Here is a 21,209-nt window from a genome sequence, read left to right as displayed (position 1 = left end):
AATGTTCAAGGAACTCTTAAAACTGTTTATTGTGGTTTTGTTCCACATGGCCACATCACAAACCTGTCATTCATGTATCGATAAAAACATGTTGGTTTGAACTTGGCGGATTCTGCTGTCCTTGCTTCAAAGTGTTCCATACACAGGATTGCCACAATAAGCGATGACAGACTATCATCATGTCATTTATTTGTTCATAATTTTTCTGTCAAACAAGAAGCAAGCTGAGGTGACAACATGCTTAAAAAGTTCCATGAAACAATAGTCAAACTTGTTCACAGTTAGAGATAGTTCCAAGAATTAAGAAAGTGAGTCTCTCATAAAGAGATCTCTGCCCAAACTCTTTGCCTTTACAAATGTCTGCTTGTGTCTGTGTATGTGCGGATGGATATGTGTGTGTGTGGGAGTTTATACCTGTCCTTTTTTCCCCTTAAGGTAAGTCTTTCCGCTCCCGGGATTGGAATGACTCCTTACCCTCTCCCTTAAAACCCACATCCTTTCGCCTTTCCCTCTCCTTCCCTCTTTCCTGATGAAGCAACCATTGGTTGCGAAAGCTTGAATTTTGTGTGTATGTTTGTGTTTGTTTGTGTATCTATCAACCTACCAGCACTTTCGTTTGGTAAGTCACATCATCTTTGTTTTTAGATACATTTTTCCCACGTGGAATGTTTCCCTCTATTATATTTAAATATTAAGATTTTTTAAAAGATGTTTGTTTACAACTGTGTACAAGCTGGTTCATATCGAGGGACTTCCATTGTATAAAATTAAAAGCAACAGTATTTTCCATTAGCAACGGAAGTGAGTTGGCGCGTGCCAAAAAGTGTCTGGCGCAGGCTAAAAGTGGATGTGGCGCTCAGTCTGGGCGCCAAGTGAGAGAGCCCAGTCAGTCGGCAGCTAGCTACTGGATAGTCAGGTCTGAGCAAAACTGCCGAGTGAGGCATCCAGTACCTGGATTAATATGGAAAGGTCTCGGATGTGAGTACGGCTCTAAAATGGTGCTCTATTATTGGAAAAGGCTCTAAAGTTGGTAATTTTGTCACTAAGAAGAAAGTAATAGAGCAAGTTACATCCAGAGGAAAGATGAGGTGGCCATGTACTCGCCACCAATATTGCGCCATCACTTCAGCAAAATTTAAGAGGTCAGATTTATGTCAAAGTATGAACCAGTACATTTAAGTGTTGTTTAATTTGCAATAATAAGGCAAATATGCTACACTGTGTGTCCGACCCTTGAATTGGTTCCTCTCATCATACCCCTTAGGATCCATTCCACATAATTATTAACATCCGAGTATCCTGTATGTGAAAAACGATTGAAAATAAGTGATTGTTGGTGTTGCTTAATTCTGAATGCAACAAGATATATAGAAATACAGTGGGTTTCATTGAAATCAAGGGAGGTAGTTAGTATGGCATTTATGAAAACCTCCATAATGTTTGATTTGTTTGAGTTGAAAGTATTTGTGCTTCAAAGATTAACTGCATTTAATTCTGTCAGTAAAAATTACTTGTTGTGCTAATGTCAAAAGGAAGCACGTTATTTTGATGTTAGCTAGAGTAAAATGCATTTAAAGTGATTATTAAGAACCTGTATAAAAGACCACCAGCATTAAATGTTTTAGAAGTCCAGCAAGGTGAGTGAAATCTGTGAAAGAGTAATGCCTAAATTTGCATCTTACAAATCGTCTCAGAAAAGTGTGTTTAGTTTGCTTTAGTGCAGTGGTCAGTTGAGAATCCCCACTTTAGTGTTGCTTAATATGAAGAAACATTCTTGAACAATGAATTTGTTAATTGCATTATGAAGTAATTCTAGAGTTTTGTGTACTAAAAATTGGAAAGACTGTTTGAGGGCCCCCACCTAAGTCTTTGCCCATGAAAGATAAAGTTACTGGAATTGCTTTTATTCATAAAAATAGAAACAAGATTTCTTCATAGAGAGTGTAAAAATCCTATTGCAAGTGACTTACAATTATCTTTGTACTATATGAAAAGTAACCATTGAAACAGGACTATGTCCATGTCCAATTTTGGTTTAGCTGTGTCTTTCACAACATTTGATGATGAGATAACTTGTATATGACAAAGTATTACTGTTGAGAAGAGATACAGGGTCAATCGTTCCTGTGAGAGCTTGCACATACCATTTATAACTACTGGTATTCACTCTATCACTTATCTGATTATATCAGAGTTTCACTGCACTTTTATGGAAAGAAGTAATGGTAGCTTTCCTTTATCAAAATTCAATACAGATTCTTTAAAAGTAATGTTCACATTACTATGCCTAATTAGGCTGTTGACCGTGTTTTACTCCATTTAAGTAAACTTGGTTACTTATTATAGGTGAAGAGCTGGGCATTAACCAAGCACATAAACGAGAAGGTTAACACTAGAATATACAAGGGGGTACCCAATAAAAAGCTGGAATAACATTGCTGTGGGCGGAGCTTGTGTAGTAGGTATTTCCGCTGCTAGGTGTGTATAGCGCATCTCATTGTCAGTTCAGTGCTGTCTGTGTTGTTGACCTGGCTTGTTCTGTTCATCTGCAGTAGTTGTTTTTGCTAGCAATGTTTGTTCTTGTTCTGTTTTTTATTATGGTAAGTTTAACTGGACAAGTAGCTGTGAAATTTTGTTTACTACACTGAAAATGTTTTAATGCGAAAAGAGATTTCCAAGATGATGCAACAGGGAAAAACTCAAGTGTTTAAGCGGGTTACTCGATCTAAAAGAGGCAACATATTGACTGATGACAAATCTCGCTCTGGACATTCATCAACTGCTCCCATCGACAAAAATATTGAAAAAATTTGAGAGTTTGTGCTCACACACCATTGGCAGACAATTGATCAGCTGTCAGAGATTAATGGGTCATCCTGTATCTCAGTTCAGTGAAATTTAATGGAAAATTCTGGAATGAAAAGGGTTGCTGCCAAGTTCGTTTCTCATGTTCTGACTAACAATCAAAAGGAACTTCAAGTTGACGTATGCCGAGGCATGGTTCCACTGCCCCACACCCCTTGCTCGTCTGATGTGGCTCCATGCAACTTTTTCTTATTTCCATGCATGAAAAGGGCCATGAAAGGACACTGATTTGATAAAATTGAAGTAGTCAAGAAAAACATGACGGAGGAGCTGTCAGCCACTTCTAAAAATGAACTGAACAGTAGGAGCACAGTTGGGACAAATGTATTAGTTGTAATGGAGATTATTCTGAACGGAATACGCCTGTTTTGTAAACAATTTGGGAGGAGGTGGGGGGTACCTCAATCTAGATGCACGTGACTGTGTTATTAGGAGAAAAATGCAAGTTCGAAAGCTGAGTTACAACATCCAAATTCTTATTTATGCAGGCATGTAAAAAAGTAGTTGAACATCATAACTTAGAAACTGTACAACATATCTTCTTTCCTATGATTGGGTTTATTTAACAACATATCTTCTTTCCTATGACTGGGTTTATTTACTCATCCTACTGGCAGTACACTGATTGTTTCATGTTAGATATTTGTTCCAGAAATCTCCAACAGTTCACTGCAATCTACCCCCAGCCCTTATCCCGACACACTTACACAGCTTCTAATATTACAGGTAACTCTTAGTCATACAGGAATAGTGTATGACTCAGAAGGAAAACAAAATATCTGTCATTGCTGTTTCCATCAGCTACTACTGTAAATAAAATGGAATAAACATGACACAGATTAAATGTGTTACTGGATGAACAATACCTTGTGAAGACAGATTTTATCATAAAAATTGACACTCAGGCACTGTGTTTGACAAGATGGGGTTGTCCTTGTAGAATACTTACAGTACTACATGTATGTTACTTAAACATGCTTAAAGAATTATTCTTTTTTTAGTTTCTATCCACAATTTTGCATGATCATATCAATTTTTCATTGATATGCATTTTGCATGACTGTTTTCAAGAGAGCTAAGCTCTTACCAGATTCTGATAAATGTGGTTTTCTCTGTGTGATTGATCAATCATGTTTTTCCAGGCACAATATTTCAATGACCAACCCACTCGTCTTCTTCCGATTCTGGGAATTTTGCTGTTATTATATCCTCATTACCTGGACTAGATAGAGTCCAGGCAGTGAGTACATGTAACAGCGAAACTTGCAGCACCTAAAGAAGATGGCTGTGCCAATTTTTGAAATACTGTGCATACAATGGAAACAACAACATGGAAGAACAACCAGGTGCACATCATTATTGACTTACAATTAATATGTTACAAAAAAATAAATCTCATACATATAAAAAGCAACTGTACTTACCTCTGAACCATATGTATGCACTATGAAACATAGCATAAGGAATGTGACATCAAATAAAACTGCACGAGTCTGTGAAGCCTTCCCTCCTTCACCACCTATCTGTTTGCTGCATTCATTAAACTTAATCAATTTGGACACAAAAGTACGCAGCTTCCCCTGTACTGTTGCCACAGAGAGTATCAGTTCAAAACTTTTTCCAGTTAACACCTGACACAGTATGCTCACAACAGCTTCCTGAAAGAGGTTTTTCAAAGTAAGGTTTCACTGCAGTTTGAAAACCAAATAATGATGGTTTATAAATAAACTATCATGCCTCTACTATTTACAGTTACTATAGGAGTCAATATGAAAAGTCAGAACATTTTTCCGTTATGAAAAATAAATGCACATTCCATGAACAAATGTGGAGGTATCATTTGGGTCACAATATATGACAAAGAGAAAATTAATTAAGTAGCATTTTTAGAGCAAGTGTTCAAAGTATTAACTGTTGTGACCTCAATAGTCACTAAAGAATTAAATCAACATCCTGTATTGCTTTGTAGTGGCAGTGTTCTATTTAACTGTCCACTTTTTGAAATCATTAATATGAAGTTTTGGCCAACTAGTGTAACGAGACATTACTTATTAAACTGATAAATTTATCTTTGTAATGTGTTGCAATGCACATGCCATGTGCTAAGGAATTTCAGAAATATTACTGCTTGACTATGAAGTCATTTGATAATAAAATACCAGAAACAAAATGTTCCTCACACCAAAACACTCAATAAAAGACGGAAAATTAGGATTTAATGTCTCATTGATGGTGAAATCCTTAAAGACAAAGCACAAGCTTAGACTGAACAAGGCAGACAACATTATTAAATGAATAATCTGACACTAGAACACAAATGGTTCAGCACTGATTTATTCAACTATTAAACCACATGAGAGAAAAGAGGTGAGAATCAAATGTACGATTCCTATAAAATGCTGAAAAACATTATATTAGCTTTGACCAAGTAAATAGTTGTGAGACACTCTTTGTCTGGTTCTTCTGCAGAGGCCTGGCTGGCTTAGGAGAGTCTGCCAGCAGCTATGCTGCCACTGGTATAGCCCTCCACTTAACTGAAACATGCAATCCCTCTCGCCCGCACAGAAAGTGCTACAATAAGATAACGTCTCCTGAAAGCTTAGTCTTCTTAATTACAACCACATTCAGTGATGCTGCAAAGCCTTATGATCACCAATTCAGTTTTCTATGCTAACTGAGCCAAAACATGTGAGTCTGTCTGTCACCAAAAAGTAAAGGATTCACCTTCACGAGTTGGTCCTCTGATTAATTGCTTGAGGTCCTCTATGTTCATTATCATCACTTTCATCAGTTCTATTGAAGTCTTACTTATAGTCTTGAATTATAAGCACCACCAGTACTCAAATTTCAAAAGAGACTTATATGTCTCATACACAACAAGCCAACTTTAAATACTACCTGTATTTTAACATAATCAGTATCCAAGGTCTTGAGAATTCCAGAGAGAGTTGACTCTGCTCTCGTTATAATTTTTGGTATACAGGGTGTCTGTTGTGCTGCTTGGTCAGGTTTCAGTACTGCAACGATCATGCCTTCCCTTAAGAAACAGGGAAAAAATCAAATTTAAGAGCATGAATGTCAATCAATTTTGTGCAAATGGAGAAAGCATTATTGGCAAAACTAATTTCATTACAATTCCATAGAACACAACTACTTGTACAGCTAAACAAAGAAGAAAAGTCAGTCATACACTATACTATCATGATTGTTAAAGAGGTGGAGAATGATGAAGAAAAGAAGTGGCTGTAGTTTATTTGTTAGGATTTTAAGATGTTTCCAGTGTTTTAAACAGTCATATCAATTTAAGTCTCAGATAGTAAATATTATGTACAGTAATGACAAACATGCTACTATAGATTACAAGTTAATAACCTGGTAACAAATACAAATCCCACTGAACACTTAATTTGTGATTATTCACAAAAATTACTGGCCACAGTTCCTGCAAATATTGCTCAGACAAAGGTGAGATAGCACACTGATTGACAGTGCTTATCAAAAGACTACACTTATGGATTTATATCTGCATGTTTACGGTGGTATCAGAAGGAACATTCACTTGATAACACTATAAAATTATGAGACAATATGGCAGGCCAATAAATAATATTCAGGAGATGGTAACCACACAAAAAGTACAATAAACTATCCAATCTTTTGGAAGTACTATTTCCTTCCTCTGGAATAAAAGGAGGATAGGTTGAGGAAAGTTATAAAGGAGGGATCATTCAGTCCCTGATATGAGAGGGGTCCACCCGCTCTGAGGACAGGAGGAACAAAGACCACCTAAAGCAGGTTGATGACATCCTACATACGTTGGACAGTACAGTTTTCAATTAAGTGACAAGAGTATGGAATAACACCTTACACGGAGTTTTTGTGAGCAGTTCCTATAACAACTACCTGATTCCACCTGCCCTGAGGTCAAAGGACCCCACTCTAAAAGTTATAGGAGACAAAGAAAAATGTGAAAACATATTGCAATGGTGTTCGCTAAGTTAGGAATACAAAAGCTAAAATGACGAGTTGCAGACAGGCACAACAAAATTGTGTCATCACTGACGGAATCTCTGCCCTCACAGACCAACACCTTCAGCCTATTAACTGCAACCTACCCTCCCAATAAGAGATATCAACCAATTTCCTCCACTGACTCTCCAAAGTTCCTGTTCCTTTGCCACATAGTGCCCCGCTCGCCACTGTTGATGCCACCTCCCTTAACACTAATGTCGCTAATGCCCATTGCCTTACTGCTATTGAACACTTCCTTTCCCAATGCCCGACAGATTCCAAACCTACAACCTCCTTCCTAATCACCATGACCAACTATATCCTCACCCACAATTACTTCTTTGAAGGCATCACCTAAAAATAAATCCAATTTATGGCTATGGCAACCCGCATGGCTTCATCCTATGCCAAGCTATTCATGGGCCATATAGAAGGGTCCTCCCTGAACACCCAGAGTCCCAAACCCTTCACCCAATTTTATTCATGCATGACATCTTCATGATCTGGATCGGGGGTGAGGACACGCAATCTGCACTCCTCCAGAACCTCAACACCTCAAACCAACAGACCATGATCCTCAATGTTGACCACCGTCTCAAAGATTGCTACATCAGTACCTCCATCCATATCAAACCTACTAACCACCAGCAACATGTCCACCTTGACCACCGCCACCCACTTCACACCATGAAGACCCTTCCATACATCCTAGCCACCCATGGCCATCGTGTCTGTTGTGATGAACGGAGCCTCTCAAAATATACCAAGGGTCTCATTCAGGTCTTGTACAATAACAGGTGTCCTGCACCTTATCTCACAAGTCACCCACCACCTCCCAAAGTCTGGCCACAGAGAAGCATTCCCCTCGTAACTCAGTACCACCCAGAACTGGTGCAACTGAATCACATTCTCCACAAGGGTTTAGACTATCTCTCGTTGTGACCTGAAATGAGGAATGTCCTGCCCACTATCTTTCCCAACCCTCTCACAGTGGTATTCCGCCACGCACCGAACCTACACAATATCCTCATCTACCCCGACACAACCCCTGCTCCCAACCTCTTGCCTCATGGCTCATAACCAAGTAATAGACCTAGATGCAAGACATCTCCCACACACCATCCCTCCACCACCTACTCCTGTCCGGTTGCAAGCATCACCTATCCTATCAAAGGCTAGGTTGCTGTGAAACAAGTCATGTGATCTACAAGCTAAGCTGCAACCACTGTGCTGCATTCTACCTCGGCATGACAAGCTGTCTGTTCGCATGAATAGTCAGCGACACACTGTAGCCAAGAACCAGCTGAACCATCCAGATACTGAGCACCCCCCCCCCCCCCCCCCGGGCCATTCTTCATTTCAATAACTGCTTCACAGCCCATGCCATCTGGATCCTTCCCACTAACACCAGCTTTTCTGAATTGCATAGGTGGGAGCTCTCCCTGCAATATATTCTACGTTCCTGTAACCCTCCTGGCCTCAATCTTCGTTGGTCATTGTCCTTACCCATCTAGCCCTAGCCCTTTCCCTGCTCCCATACCAGCACAACACAGCCTTCTATTCCACGAACACACCCACAGTCTTCTTACTTGTCTTCTTTTCTTCTGCAATCCCCCCCCCCCCCCCCCCACCAACCACGTTCTCTGTCTAACCTTCCCTCCCCCAACTGGACCTAGCTGCCCTACCTTCTCATCCCTTTACGCTCCCACAAGCAGCACTTTTCTGTCCCCCACCCCTACCCTGCTATACCTCCCCCTCTCCGCCACAGCCTCCTTCTTACCCCCACCACACGATTGCTTTTCCCCTCATGTGCTGCTGCTCACAGTCTGGCCTCAGCAGCCAGAGACAGTGGTCATGTGTGTAAAAGTTCATATTTGCTGTGCCTTAACTGTAGGCCCGAGTTTGTATTCCAGTAGTGCATGCATTACACATCAACCAAATTCAATGCACAGTGACAGTAACATACAGATCACTGGCTGGGGCTTGTACTTGGATGGTGCACTGATCTTCCCCACCACCCACAAGGCCTAAGAGGCTGAGCATGGACTGGACTCTGCCTAGAAAGCCTATACAAAATAGTTCCAGAAAGAACACAGTCATTCGAATGGTAATCGAGGAAATACTCATTTATTAGGATCACTTGAAGATGGCAGCATACAATGTTGTCAAAATATTCCACAAAGTGAATTATGTTACCTGACTGACTATCAGACAGCAGATTAAAACAGAAAAAGGTGACTGGAAACCTCTTGAGCAACATCCTTACAATTAAACTTTAATTTGCTGTTACTATCATTGTTTGGATTGATTGAATATGAATTGATAGAGCTAAAATACTCTGATTATGCAGTAATAGAAGAGTTCAACACCCAATAGTGGTGAAAACATTGCCCCCCCCCCCCCCCCACACCAGTTGTTACTAAGTTATTTTTGGCTCCATGGGGGAAAAAGTATTACACAATAGGGAAATCTGAATCAAAATGAAATTTAAATTGTTTATTGTTTTGTTAAACTTGGCAAATGGGAAAGAAATTTCAGTTGATATTCAATCTGTTCTAACAGAAAGTTTTCTCTCCAATGTGAATGGCCTGTATTACATTCTAATACTGTATTGTGCAAATACATTGTGAGCCATGAGATACATATTTTGGCTGACGCATAACTCATACCATAAAATTTCACCTTAACTGTTATTTACTGCTGTTTTTATCTGCTCAAGACTTAAATGAGTATGTGATTTGTGTAGCTATTCTGCAACACAATCAGTGTTTTGTTAAGTATCTGCAACAACCGAGGGCACTGAACACTCTTAAGTACACTGCACAAAAAACACTTGGAAGTAAAGAAATTTTCACACTATAAAAATTGCTGCTGACACTGACAATAAGGGGACAGGAGGAGATCAAACTTTCAGACTTGATGTTTCAACAAGAACAGCAAACAAAAACCAATTTGGAGTAGTGAAACACATGACTGTGTAACTGGTTTACATATCAAACTATTACCTTTTTCTTATAAACAACTCTCAGGAAATGTTACATTCTTTTACAAGTTTCATGATTTTCAATTCTTTTTCTTTCTTTAACCTGCTCTTATCATTAGCACTGAGTAATTATTAGCCTGGAAGCTTGCAATTTCTTTCTTCTTTCTTGATGACACAGATGATTTTACACGCAAGTTTATCCTCATTGATTTAAATTTCATTTTTGAGTACCAATGCCAATTTAATTACTGTATAAACATGAATAATCCACACACAATTTTTCCAAAATTTAAGGACAAAAAACTGGGGTGTGCAGACTAATTACAATAAGGTTGGTATTGCTCCACTGTCAAAAGTAAATCCCATTATACTATAGTGTTGTTGCAGCCTCAGGCTGTGACATGTCAGTAGCATGTTAGAAGTATTAAACACCTGTTAACTTGTTAATTATGGCTACAAGGTCTCATTGTCACTCATATACAGCTAAAGAAAACATCATTGAAGAAGCAGGGAACATTGGAAACCATGCAGTGGGCAGAAAGTATGATGTGAGCAAGGATTGTATTCACCACTGGCAAAAAAACAAAATGCTACTTTACGAAATGGACACTTATTGCCAGGGATTTCAAAGCCAGATAGCAAAGCATTTGACCTCAAAAAATGGCTCTATGATTATGTAAATGAGAGGCAAAAATATGGATGTGTGCTGACTAGTGAAACATGCCAACTCAAAGCATTGGCTTTAGCCAAAGAACTAGGGTGTCACTGGTTTCAAAGCTATCTAAGGCTGGCTATCAAGATTTTTCACTTTAAACGGATTCAGCTTCTGGAGGAAAACTATCATCGTTCAATGGCTTCCAGGTGATTACGAGGTAAAAGCAGTGAAATTTTATCACTATGTGATACATTTGCACCACAAAGGTCCCTATATATTAATGTAAATTGGTAACGTAGATCAAAAGGGGAACCCAGCATCATATGAACTAGTGGCAATGAGAAGCAAAAGTGTACAGTGATGTATGTAACTGGTGATAAAAGCCACCACCCTGCATGAGATTTAAAATACAAACCATTCCAAAAACATCAGGGAAATGCGTATTGGTAAGACTGAGTGGACAATGATCTTGTGGTTGACTGGGAGACACGTTTGGCAACATTGCCCTGGTGCATTAATGAATTTACATAACATGCTGGTCCTGGACAGCTTCTGCAGATGTTCGACTGAGAAAGTGCACGACAAATTACAAACAGGGAAAACTGTCTTGGTCATTATCCCTGGAGGCCTAACATCCTATACAGTCTAATGATACACAAACGTTTGTGTGAGATTAATAATTTGTTTTCAGTTATTTATTATTCTTAATTCATTTCCTTCATCTAGTGTCCTTAAGAACAGAGAAGTGTTTATTCCTTTCAGACTTGCTCTTTATGTGGTCACCGCTGATCATCTCCTGTATCTGATTAGTTGTAGTTACACAAATTTGTGAATGATGCCCTTTCTTACATATTAATTACCTATTTATAGAGTGGTGTTTCTCAATGATATTATTAATGAATGAATTACTCATTTTAACAAAGATATAATATAAACAACATTATATTGTAAACCAATAACACGCTGCAGACAAGTAACTACACACATTATAAATTGTGAGTTGTGTGGCTGTCATTACCTTACTAATTACCAAACTACATCTTTTAAATGTTCTTAAACCATGACAAGTAAATCAATGAAACATGAAAATCTGTTAAATATTGCAACTACCATTTTTTGTTTACCATTATTATACGTCATTGAATTCTGAAAGCATACCGTTTGGTTTTATAATGTTGCACATGTGCATCTGTAACAAGCCCAACACTTTGCAGTTCTTTCAACAAAAATTCTAGGCAGTTGCAAGAACACTTTGAATCCATAATATCCAGAAGTGGTGTGTACTGCAGAAGCAGCTCTATTGAGTCTACAATGTCTTTGGAATAATCACCAATTTCTCGTGTATCTGGCAGTTCTCCTAAAAGAAACAGAAATAATTGTTCTTAATTAAAGGAAAAAAAACCATATACACATCATCAACTGTCATAAGTATATTGTGATAGTTGCACTTTTTATATTTATTTGCAGAAAATCAAGCTATTTAAAACGTTCTGTGATAAAATAGTTAATGTTACAATTATAGAATTATACAATGGATAGAAATTATGACATTATAAAAGCTATGTATCTTCCACAACTTGTGTAGTCATAGCATATAATGTATGCAGCACAATATTCTGAGATATATCACACAAGCGAATATGTTCGTTAATTATGACCACTAGTTTATTGTAGATGCCAGCTTATATACCGTTTATATCTGTGTTCCATGTTCATTACACTAAATTGTCAAGCGATTTTCTCTCTTGTGTGTCAAATACATAATATTAAAACAGCTAAATATGAGGACATACACAATAGATAGTTTTATGATGTGGATTTGTTTCTCACTGTTGCAATGTAAATAGTTTTCTATCCATGTGTGAACATATTAGTAAAAAGCAATATGTTGCAATTTAATTGTTGTAGTTTTTATTTTATTCAAACTTGTTTCCCTTGGCCATTCCATGACTATTTAGCATGTATTAAAATGGACAGAAAACATTAATTTGAAAGTCTATACAGATATTTGTATATGTTTTTACCAATATTGTAATGAGGAGCAAATGCAAAAACATTTGCCTTAATAAGAGGTTTACCATGCAAATTATGTGCATTTGCTGGGTATTTAATTATTCATAGCTGTTTCTATTCCAATGGAAGAGACCTGTTTTACCATACTGGATTTTTTACACTAGTGTGTTTCACTGTTGCATGCTGTGATGGCCACAGAGTAGTGTTAAGGTATCAGTAAATTGTTACATAAGACTAATTTACATGTGATTCTGCTTTGTTGGTTAGAGATAAACATTTCTGAACATTTTTGTGGCTTCTGCCCATGGTTTTGTGTGTAAACATTGGGTGCGTTAAAATCTGGGTACAGAAATTTAGTTTAGATACTGAAAATGCAAGCATTTAAAATGGCAGAACTGCCAACGTAGTTCAGCACAGTAAGCCAACAGGAGACATGGCATCCGCCAATGCGCTCTCTCTCTCTCTCTCTCTCTCTCTCTCTCTCTCTCTCTCTCTCTCTCTCGCAAAAAAAGAAAACGTACTAGACAAATAAGTACAGCATGGAGCAGCAGTTAATTAGCTAGTCATAGGGACCAAAGGAAATTACATAGCAGATGTTTCATAGCAAATTGTATCCAGGTTAACTATTTTATCAGAGAAAGTTTTACACAGCTTGATTTTCTGCAAATAAATATAAAAAATGCAACTACACTCCTGGAAATGGAAAAAAGAACACATTGACACCGGTGTGTCAGACCCACCATACTTGCTCCGGACACTGCGAGAGGGCTGTACAAGCGATGATCACACGCACGGCACAGCGGACACACCAGGAACCGCGGTGTTGGACGTCGAATGGCGCTAGCTGCGCAGCATTTGTGCACCGCCGCCGTCAGTGTCAGCCAGTTTGCCGTGGCATACGGAGCTCCATCGCAGTCTTTAACACTGGTAGCATGCCGCGACAGCGTGGACGTGAACCGTATGTGCAGTTGACGGACTTTGAGCGAGGGCATATAGTGGGCATGCGGGAGGCCGGGTGGACGTACCGCCGAATTGCTCAACACGTGGGGCGTGAGGTCTCCACAGTACATCGATGTTGTCGCCAGTGGTCGGCGGAAGGTGCACGTGCCCGTCGACCTGGGACCGGACCGCAGCGACGCACGGATGCACGCCAAGACCGTAGGATCCTACGCAGTGCCGTAGGGGACCGCACCGCCACTTCCCAGCAAATTAGGGACACTGTTGCTCCTGGGCTATCGGCGAGGACCATATGCAACCGTCTACATGAAGCTGGGCTACGGTCCCGCACACCGTTAGGCCGTCTTCCGCTCACGCCCCAACATCGTGCAGCCCGCCTCCAGTGGTGTCGCGACAGGCGTGAATGGAGGGCCGAATGGAGACGTGTCGTCTTCAGCGATGAGAATCGCTTCTGCCTTGGTGCCAATGATGGTCGTATGCGTGTTTGGCGCCATGCAGGTGAGCGCCACAATCAGGACTGCATACGACCGAGGCACACAGGGCCAACACCCGGCATCATGGTGTGGGGAACGATCTCCTACACTGGCCGTACACCACTAGTGATCGTCGAGGGGACACTGAATAGTGCACGGTACATCCAAACCGTCATCGAACCCATCGTTCTACCATTCCTAGACCGGCAAGGGAACTTGCTGTTCCAACAGGACAATGCACGTCCGCATGTATCCCGTGCCACCCAACGTGCTCTAGAAGGTGTACGTCAACTACCCTGGCCAGCAAGATCTCCGGATCTGTCCCCCATTGAGCATGTTTGGGACTGGATGAAGCTTCGTCTCACGCGGTCTGCACGTCCAGCACGAACGCTGGTCCAACTGAGGCGCCAGGTGGAAATGGCATGGCAAGCCGTTCCACAGGACTACATCCAGCATCTCTACGATCGTCTCCATGGGAGAATAGCAGCCTGCATTGCTGCGAAAGGTGGATATACGCTGTACTAGTGCCGACATTGTGCATGCTCTGTTGCCTGTGTCTATGTGCCTGTGGTTCTGTCAGTGTGATCATGTGATGTATCTGACCCCAGGAATGTGTCAATAAATTTTCCCCTTCCTGGGACAATGAATTCACGGTGTTCTTATTTCAATTTCCAGGAGTGTAATTTTCCGTTACTGGTATTATTCATCATCTGGCAAAGCCCAGTTTGTTAAGATAATGTGTGTAGGAACGTGTTTGCAATATAAAAAGTGCACAAAAGCAACAATGTAGCAGCACGCTCAATTATCTGGTGCCACCACCAACTGAAGATGGCAGAATGGTCTGTGTAAGATACATGCTGCATAGTGCAACATAATACTCAGCAATGTGACCTAGAATCTTTGAACACAGGAACGTTTACATCTGTCTGCTAGCTAAAGTTCAAAAGCTGATATAATGCTGAAACTTAACATGGCAGTTTTAGGTGGCACATGCTTTGAATTTTGACTCCATCTAAAGGTCAGAACTGAAAAACTTCATTTACAACACTCTGCCAACCTCAACAAGCAAAGGAACAGTGGCTATTCCCTAGCTCGATGTTTTCTGTTCTTATTTCAAAATAAGTGAAAAAACTAATCCTGTCCACCATAGACTTTAATTAAGACCTCCATAAAACCAGAAGGGACTGGTGACCAAGTAGTCATTTCTGCTTTCACAGCGATGCAAGACATCTGTTGCCCTGCCAGAGGCTAGATGGAGCTTCCTTCCCCACACCATTCCTCACACCTCCGGCAGCCAAAATTCTAGTTTGCTTATGGTGGCACCCACCTGTCAATATATAGTGTCCACATTCTACACGATAGCAACTGGGGAAAAACTGGTCAGCTTATTTTGAAAACACCAAAACTCTTCGCGTAAAATGGTTCTAGTTCCGCACTAAGTGCACTGTTGGTTCTATCTACAGTATCGTCAATCACGGATAGCATGGCTATGAATGACCACGAAATGTAAAAATTAATATTCTGCAGACTTATTAATTACAAATTCTGCGGGAAAAGAAAAATAGTGTCGAGCAACACCTTAAAGGGAGTTGTAACACCCTATATTGAAAATGTTAAATTTTGTTACTCGACTTCCCTACATTTCAGAAACCACTCTAGCAATGGACTTGAAACCTATACAGCATATTACACATTATTTTCTTAGAGCATTGAAATAAAGTCATTGCACTTCAGCCAGTGGTTTGGGAAATAAAATATTTTAACTATGTGGTTAATTTTTTGTACCAATTCCCATGTAATTTTAATTATACTTAACATTACATTTTTATTTTAGCTGAGAGGACTCAGTATATCTACACTGCAACTCCCTGAAAATTTGAATACTCTACTGCCAGTGATACCTGGGATTTTGGGAATAATGCAGTTGGAAATGTAAATTTTCAGAAACAGCTTGTAAATTCTGAAATAACTAGACCTTACTTAATATATAACAACGAAAACAATCAATTATTGATGAAATTATTTAATTGGGTAGATAAAAAAATCTTCTCTCTAAGAGGTGTCAGAACACACAGATAAAAGACTGTTGTGATTGGTAAGCTTTGGGAGCCAGTGCCTCCTTCTTCAGGCAGAAGGGTTGAAGGGGAAGGAAGAAGGGATGAAGGGGAAGGACTGGAGAGGTCTAGGAAAAGGGGTAGATTTTGGGAAAGTCACCCAGAACCGCTGGTCAGGGGAGACTTACCATACAGGATGAGAAGGAAAGACTTATTGTTGGGGACTGCATTGGACGAGATTTGAAAACTTGAGAGCTTAAAGGTGGAAGACAAGGTAATATGCAAGACAGAGATTATTACTAAAACATTGTGCATGAGTTAATAAGAATACACAAGTTAAGTGCATTGTACGTAACGGAAGTAGGTGCGGGCGGTGAGAAATAGATGAGAAAAGACAATGAAATATGTTGAAAATTAAAATGGAATGAAGCAAAGAGTAACAGGTCTTCTAATCTTTCATTAAAAAATTCTTAGAAGTACAAGTTATTAACATCAACCTTGCTTTCTAATGTTTACACCTAGTTTCTGTTGCACACACCATCTTTTCTGAATGAATGATCTGACTGAGTACATCATACACCTGTCATTTTAGAACTTGACCATGGCCTCCTTGCTATCACATTCTTAAACCAGAACATCACTTCTGAAAACTTATCATTCAAAGACTTTCTCAAATACTTTTGCTAACTGACTTTAAATTGCCAAAGTTGGTTACACAGTGTTCGCTGAATTTTTAAAACATTTTTTGTTATAAGATTTTATATTTGTTATGATGTTAGAAGGAGACACAATGTACAAAGGTATACACACTTCTATTACAGTCTCACTATTACACATCTGTAAGCATAAGGTTTAATTACAAAGTACAACACACAATGACTGAAACAAATATTTATTTTTAAACAATGATACGTACCAGATCTTGAAGCTAAATGATGCCGGTGAAGTTGCAGTAGGATTTGAGGAACCTTGAGAAATGTGAAGGCTCCCCATTGAGATTCACTGCTTGTCTCGAGGACATCATTTAAGCTGATTAAGCAGGCACGCATAATCTCTGAATACAACCGTGCACAATTGTACGCCTTGAAAGAGAAATTACTGATGTGTTTATGTATATAGCAATAAAATGCTTCCAGAGTACAAAGGAAAAAAAGAGAGGCAATAACTGTAGGAGAACAGCCTAAGTTATCACTTAATTGTTTACTTTCATCAAAAGTTTTGGGCTTAGAGGCCATGGCTGACACATACGCTATTCACTCATTTCATCCCAGTCGGTAGGGGACATCTTCAGAGATGAAACACTAGCAACTGCATAGTTCATTTCTTTTATCATGTCAGAAACATACACTGTAACTCAGAGGGCATCGTAAACATTAATAACAATATTCCATACAGATTGGTACTGTATGTGTTATTATTTCTACTAACAGTTCATGGCACTGGCTAAGTATATGCTGCACAAATACATATTACATACATTTAGATTAGATTAGATTCAGTTTTCATTGCATAAACCCAAAAATGAGATGATTCTTGTGGGAGTGGAACATGTCAGAAAGTATAACATAAAAAATATACCACATTTGAATATAATACTCATTCCATAATCATTTGTCAGGAGATTGTCAAGATATGTGAATACATTACAGTAAACTGGAACTGCTAATATTTACAAAGCTAATACACTATAATATAATGAAACATGTTTACGCACTTTTAATAAATTTATCATATCCAAAATACCCAATCTTGAGTACAGTGACCAAGTGCTGTCAAAACTAGACTCTAATACACATTTTTACTTAAGCTTATTCAACAGTCCTTTTTAAGATATTCACCTATAAGTAGGAGGAGTTGTCTACCAAAAAGTCTTTCAAACCCTTTTTAAGTTGTGGTTTATCTGAAACAAAGTTTTTAATGGTTGCTGGTAATTTATTGAAAATGTGTGCTCCCTAATATTGGACCAAGTCATTACCTGTTCATTTTACAATTTCCAATGGCAGAACATGGAACTAAGCTTTGTTTACATAGTGATGAGGCCTAAGGTGTCTGACAACACTTGACACTACACGAATGACGCACATGGCTCAGCAGTGTACACACTATTGTCACGGTGTGTTACTACTATCGTGTATACTTAGCGTCTGCTGAAATGGATAGTGATTGCACAAACATACGTTATCGAAGAGTATTCTCAGACAGAAAAGTCTTGATCACTAATGTAGTTTAGTTCTGTTGAGAAGAGAAACAGAAAGGTTTGGTAATACCATCACTATCAGGACAACCTCTGGAGAGAGCAGTAGCTGCAGTAGGAATGAGTGTAAGGACAGTGTGTAATGTTGTGAATGATGTTACAAAAGCCAGACAGAATGATCAAAAAATTTTGACACCAAGGAAGAAGACATTGAGGAAGAAAATGAAGTGTCTCAATGACTCTGATAAGTGTTTACTGAAAAGAAAATTTTTGGAATTTTACAATGTTAAAAGAGAAATACCTTTACAATTGGGTGAAGTAGGACACATACATTAGTTTCTCAGGGAAATAAAACATTTTCTGGAATATTTGAAGGATATGGGGTTTTGTTTCAAAAAACGTAAAAGTAGATGAACATTTCTGGTTGAGAGGGAGGACATTGTAGCATGGTGTGCATGCTTTCTTAAAACTTTGAGAGAAAATGAGAAAGTTGCAAAGAAACCTGCTGTGTGTATCATTGAAATGTGAGTGCATACACACTATACTGTCAGTAAAAGTTGGCAGCATAGTGACATACCAGGTGTGTGGAAAAATGAAACTTCTGGACAAAGAGCAATAGTGGATCATGTAGGAGGAGAAATGGGGATCATTGATGGTGCAGAGCTCATCTATGATTCGAGATCAACACTGGAAGATTATCACAACAAAATCAACAGTGAAAAATATATGAAATGGTTGAAAGAGTGCCTAATACCAAATACTCTGGGTGGAAGTATTGTGGTATTAGACAATGCACCCTACCATTGTGTTCATGAAAATAAAGCACCTAACACATCTCCAGTAAAGCAGATATACAATTATGGCTGGCTAAGTATAAAATTCCGTTCGGCGCACATTTAACATGCAATGAGGTCTCGGAAATTGTGAAACATTACAAACCCAAGTCAGAACATTAGACAGAGCACTGAAAGAATACGGGAAAGGACCTACAGTGTCATGCCTTCCACCCTACAACCGTAGTCTTAGCCCCCTCAAACTTGTCTGGAATTTAATGAAACAGAAAGTTTCATCGAACAACCTCAGCAACATTACCCTTTCCCAAATTAAACAAATGACTATGGCTGCAATACAAAGCATTACAAAAGACGATTGGAAGAAGGCATGTGATAAAGTGAAAACTATTATGGATGAATACTGGCACAGACACACACTACTTATGGAAGAAGCTTCTGAGAGCGTAATTATTCAATTTCAACCAGACAATGACAGTAACATTTTGTTGCGTGGATCTGAGGATATATCAGACAAGGCTGAGTCAGACACAATGGAGACAACTGCTTTTGGCATCAGCAACAGCTCTATCAAGTCAGCAGACGGGGCAGAATTGTAAGCGAAAGAGCTAGATGTTCAGCCCTTACACATGGATTAAAGGTTGTTGAAAACATTGTATTAATTTTTTTCCACTACATCACATTTTTGTTATTGTCTTTCTTTTTTAATTTGGAATCCTTGTGTATCTGATTTTAATTATCTTTAGGCATACATATTTAAACATTCGAAAATGGATGTTTTGATTAAAAACAAAAGTTTCTATTGGTTGTGCAATGGATTCCGAAATGTATTTTTTGCTTCAAGATTTAATAATATAGCTATCAAAGCCATTTCAATAAGGGTTTGAAAATAAAAAAAGAAGTTATAGCACCTGACAAGATCTGAACCCACAACCTCTCACACAATAAGGAGACATGATGTGCACTGCACAATTTCAGCTGATAGTACGTGTTCCCTATTTTAATGGTATAGTTTCTCACACAATTTTTTTTTTCTTCTTTTGCCCATTACTTGCAAACGAGGGCCCACTACGGTGAAATGCTCCAGAATGTGATACCTGGAGCCGTAACCTACACTAACGTATATATGGTTTCCGAAGTCGATACCCTCCCAGTGGGGACCTCTCTTTGTTAGCAATTAGCTCACACACAAAAATTTCTATTTCTTTTCATTTTTTAAATGAACACACCGTCATCTGACTATTTTTTTTTATTTCATTACAACCTAGGTTCCACCCTTTTATGCCATTTTCAAGTGATTGAGATTACGTCATTAACATATATTGCAGGGCATCAAGCTCAAAATTGGCCACAAATTAAGAAAAATTTGGGCTCCCCACGAAATGCCAGACATAAAATCATCATCTTGTAAAAAGATCAGTAAATAACAGTGGGAGCACTATTATATAGTGATCTCTTTACACGATGATGATTTTACATCTGAAATTTTGTGGGGAGCCAATATTTTTCTTAATTTATTGCCAATTTTGATCTTGATGTCCTGCAATATATGTTAATGACATAAACTCAATCACTTAAAATAGCATAAAAGGCTGAAACCTAGGTTGTAATTAAATAAACAACAATACAATCAAATGGCAGAGTATTCATTTATACATTATTGTATGACTGTTGTTCAGCAACATCAAAACCTGTTCTTTTTCATTTCTTATGCTTTCCCATACAATAATGTATTAACAGTGAATGTATTTTTCTTCGCTGCATGTCAAACTCAAGTTATTAGATCCAAAAACAACAGTTTTGTTTTAATTTTGTACGATTCTCTGTAGAGAACTGTGTTAATAGCAAACGTATTACGCATTCACTTGAATCAAAGCCCTGACAAACGATGCGACCCAGTTGTTCCATTCCAGCGTGGTGAAGGGGACACTCATTTGTGGCTGGTTCTCGGGGGTGGTGAGAGGATTTGGAGTGTGCGGAGAAATGGTGAGGGAGATCTGTGTGTGGATTAGGTCTGAGGGATAGAACCTGTCTGTGAACACCTTCATGAGATCTTCAGCATATTGAGCAAGAGAGTTCTTGTCATTGCATATAAGCTGTTCCTGTGTGGTCAGGCTGTATGGGAGGAATTTTTTGATGTGAAAGGGATGTTAGCTGCTGAGATGTAGGTACTGTTGGTGGTTGGTGGATTTAATGTGGGCAGAGGTGTGGTT

The 21,209-nt window shown here is 38.9% G+C and overlaps 1 protein-coding gene across 1 annotated transcript in view; it reads right to left on the bottom strand.

Moving 5' to 3' along the window:
• LOC126480818 (mediator of RNA polymerase II transcription subunit 24) overlaps window positions 1-21,209 on the bottom strand; it is a 147,693-nt gene that overhangs the window by 82,631 nt on the left and 43,853 nt on the right. Inside the window, exons 7-10 of the mRNA XM_050104154.1 lie at window positions 16,928-17,093; window positions 11,673-11,871; window positions 5,764-5,902; window positions 4,290-4,523 (exon numbers count right to left, since the gene is read on the bottom strand). Of these exons, the coding sequence (XP_049960111.1) occupies window positions 4,290-4,523; window positions 5,764-5,902; window positions 11,673-11,871; window positions 16,928-17,093 (738 nt within the window). The remainder of the gene's footprint in view (window positions 1-4,289; window positions 4,524-5,763; window positions 5,903-11,672; window positions 11,872-16,927; window positions 17,094-21,209) is intronic.

Source organism: Schistocerca serialis, chromosome 5, assembly GCF_023864345.2.
Source record: "Schistocerca serialis cubense isolate TAMUIC-IGC-003099 chromosome 5, iqSchSeri2.2, whole genome shotgun sequence".
Classification (NCBI taxonomy): Eukaryota; Metazoa; Arthropoda; class Insecta; order Orthoptera; family Acrididae; genus Schistocerca; species Schistocerca serialis.
Note: the sequence above shows the minus strand (reverse complement) of the source record. Positions and strands in the feature narration are given on the sequence as shown.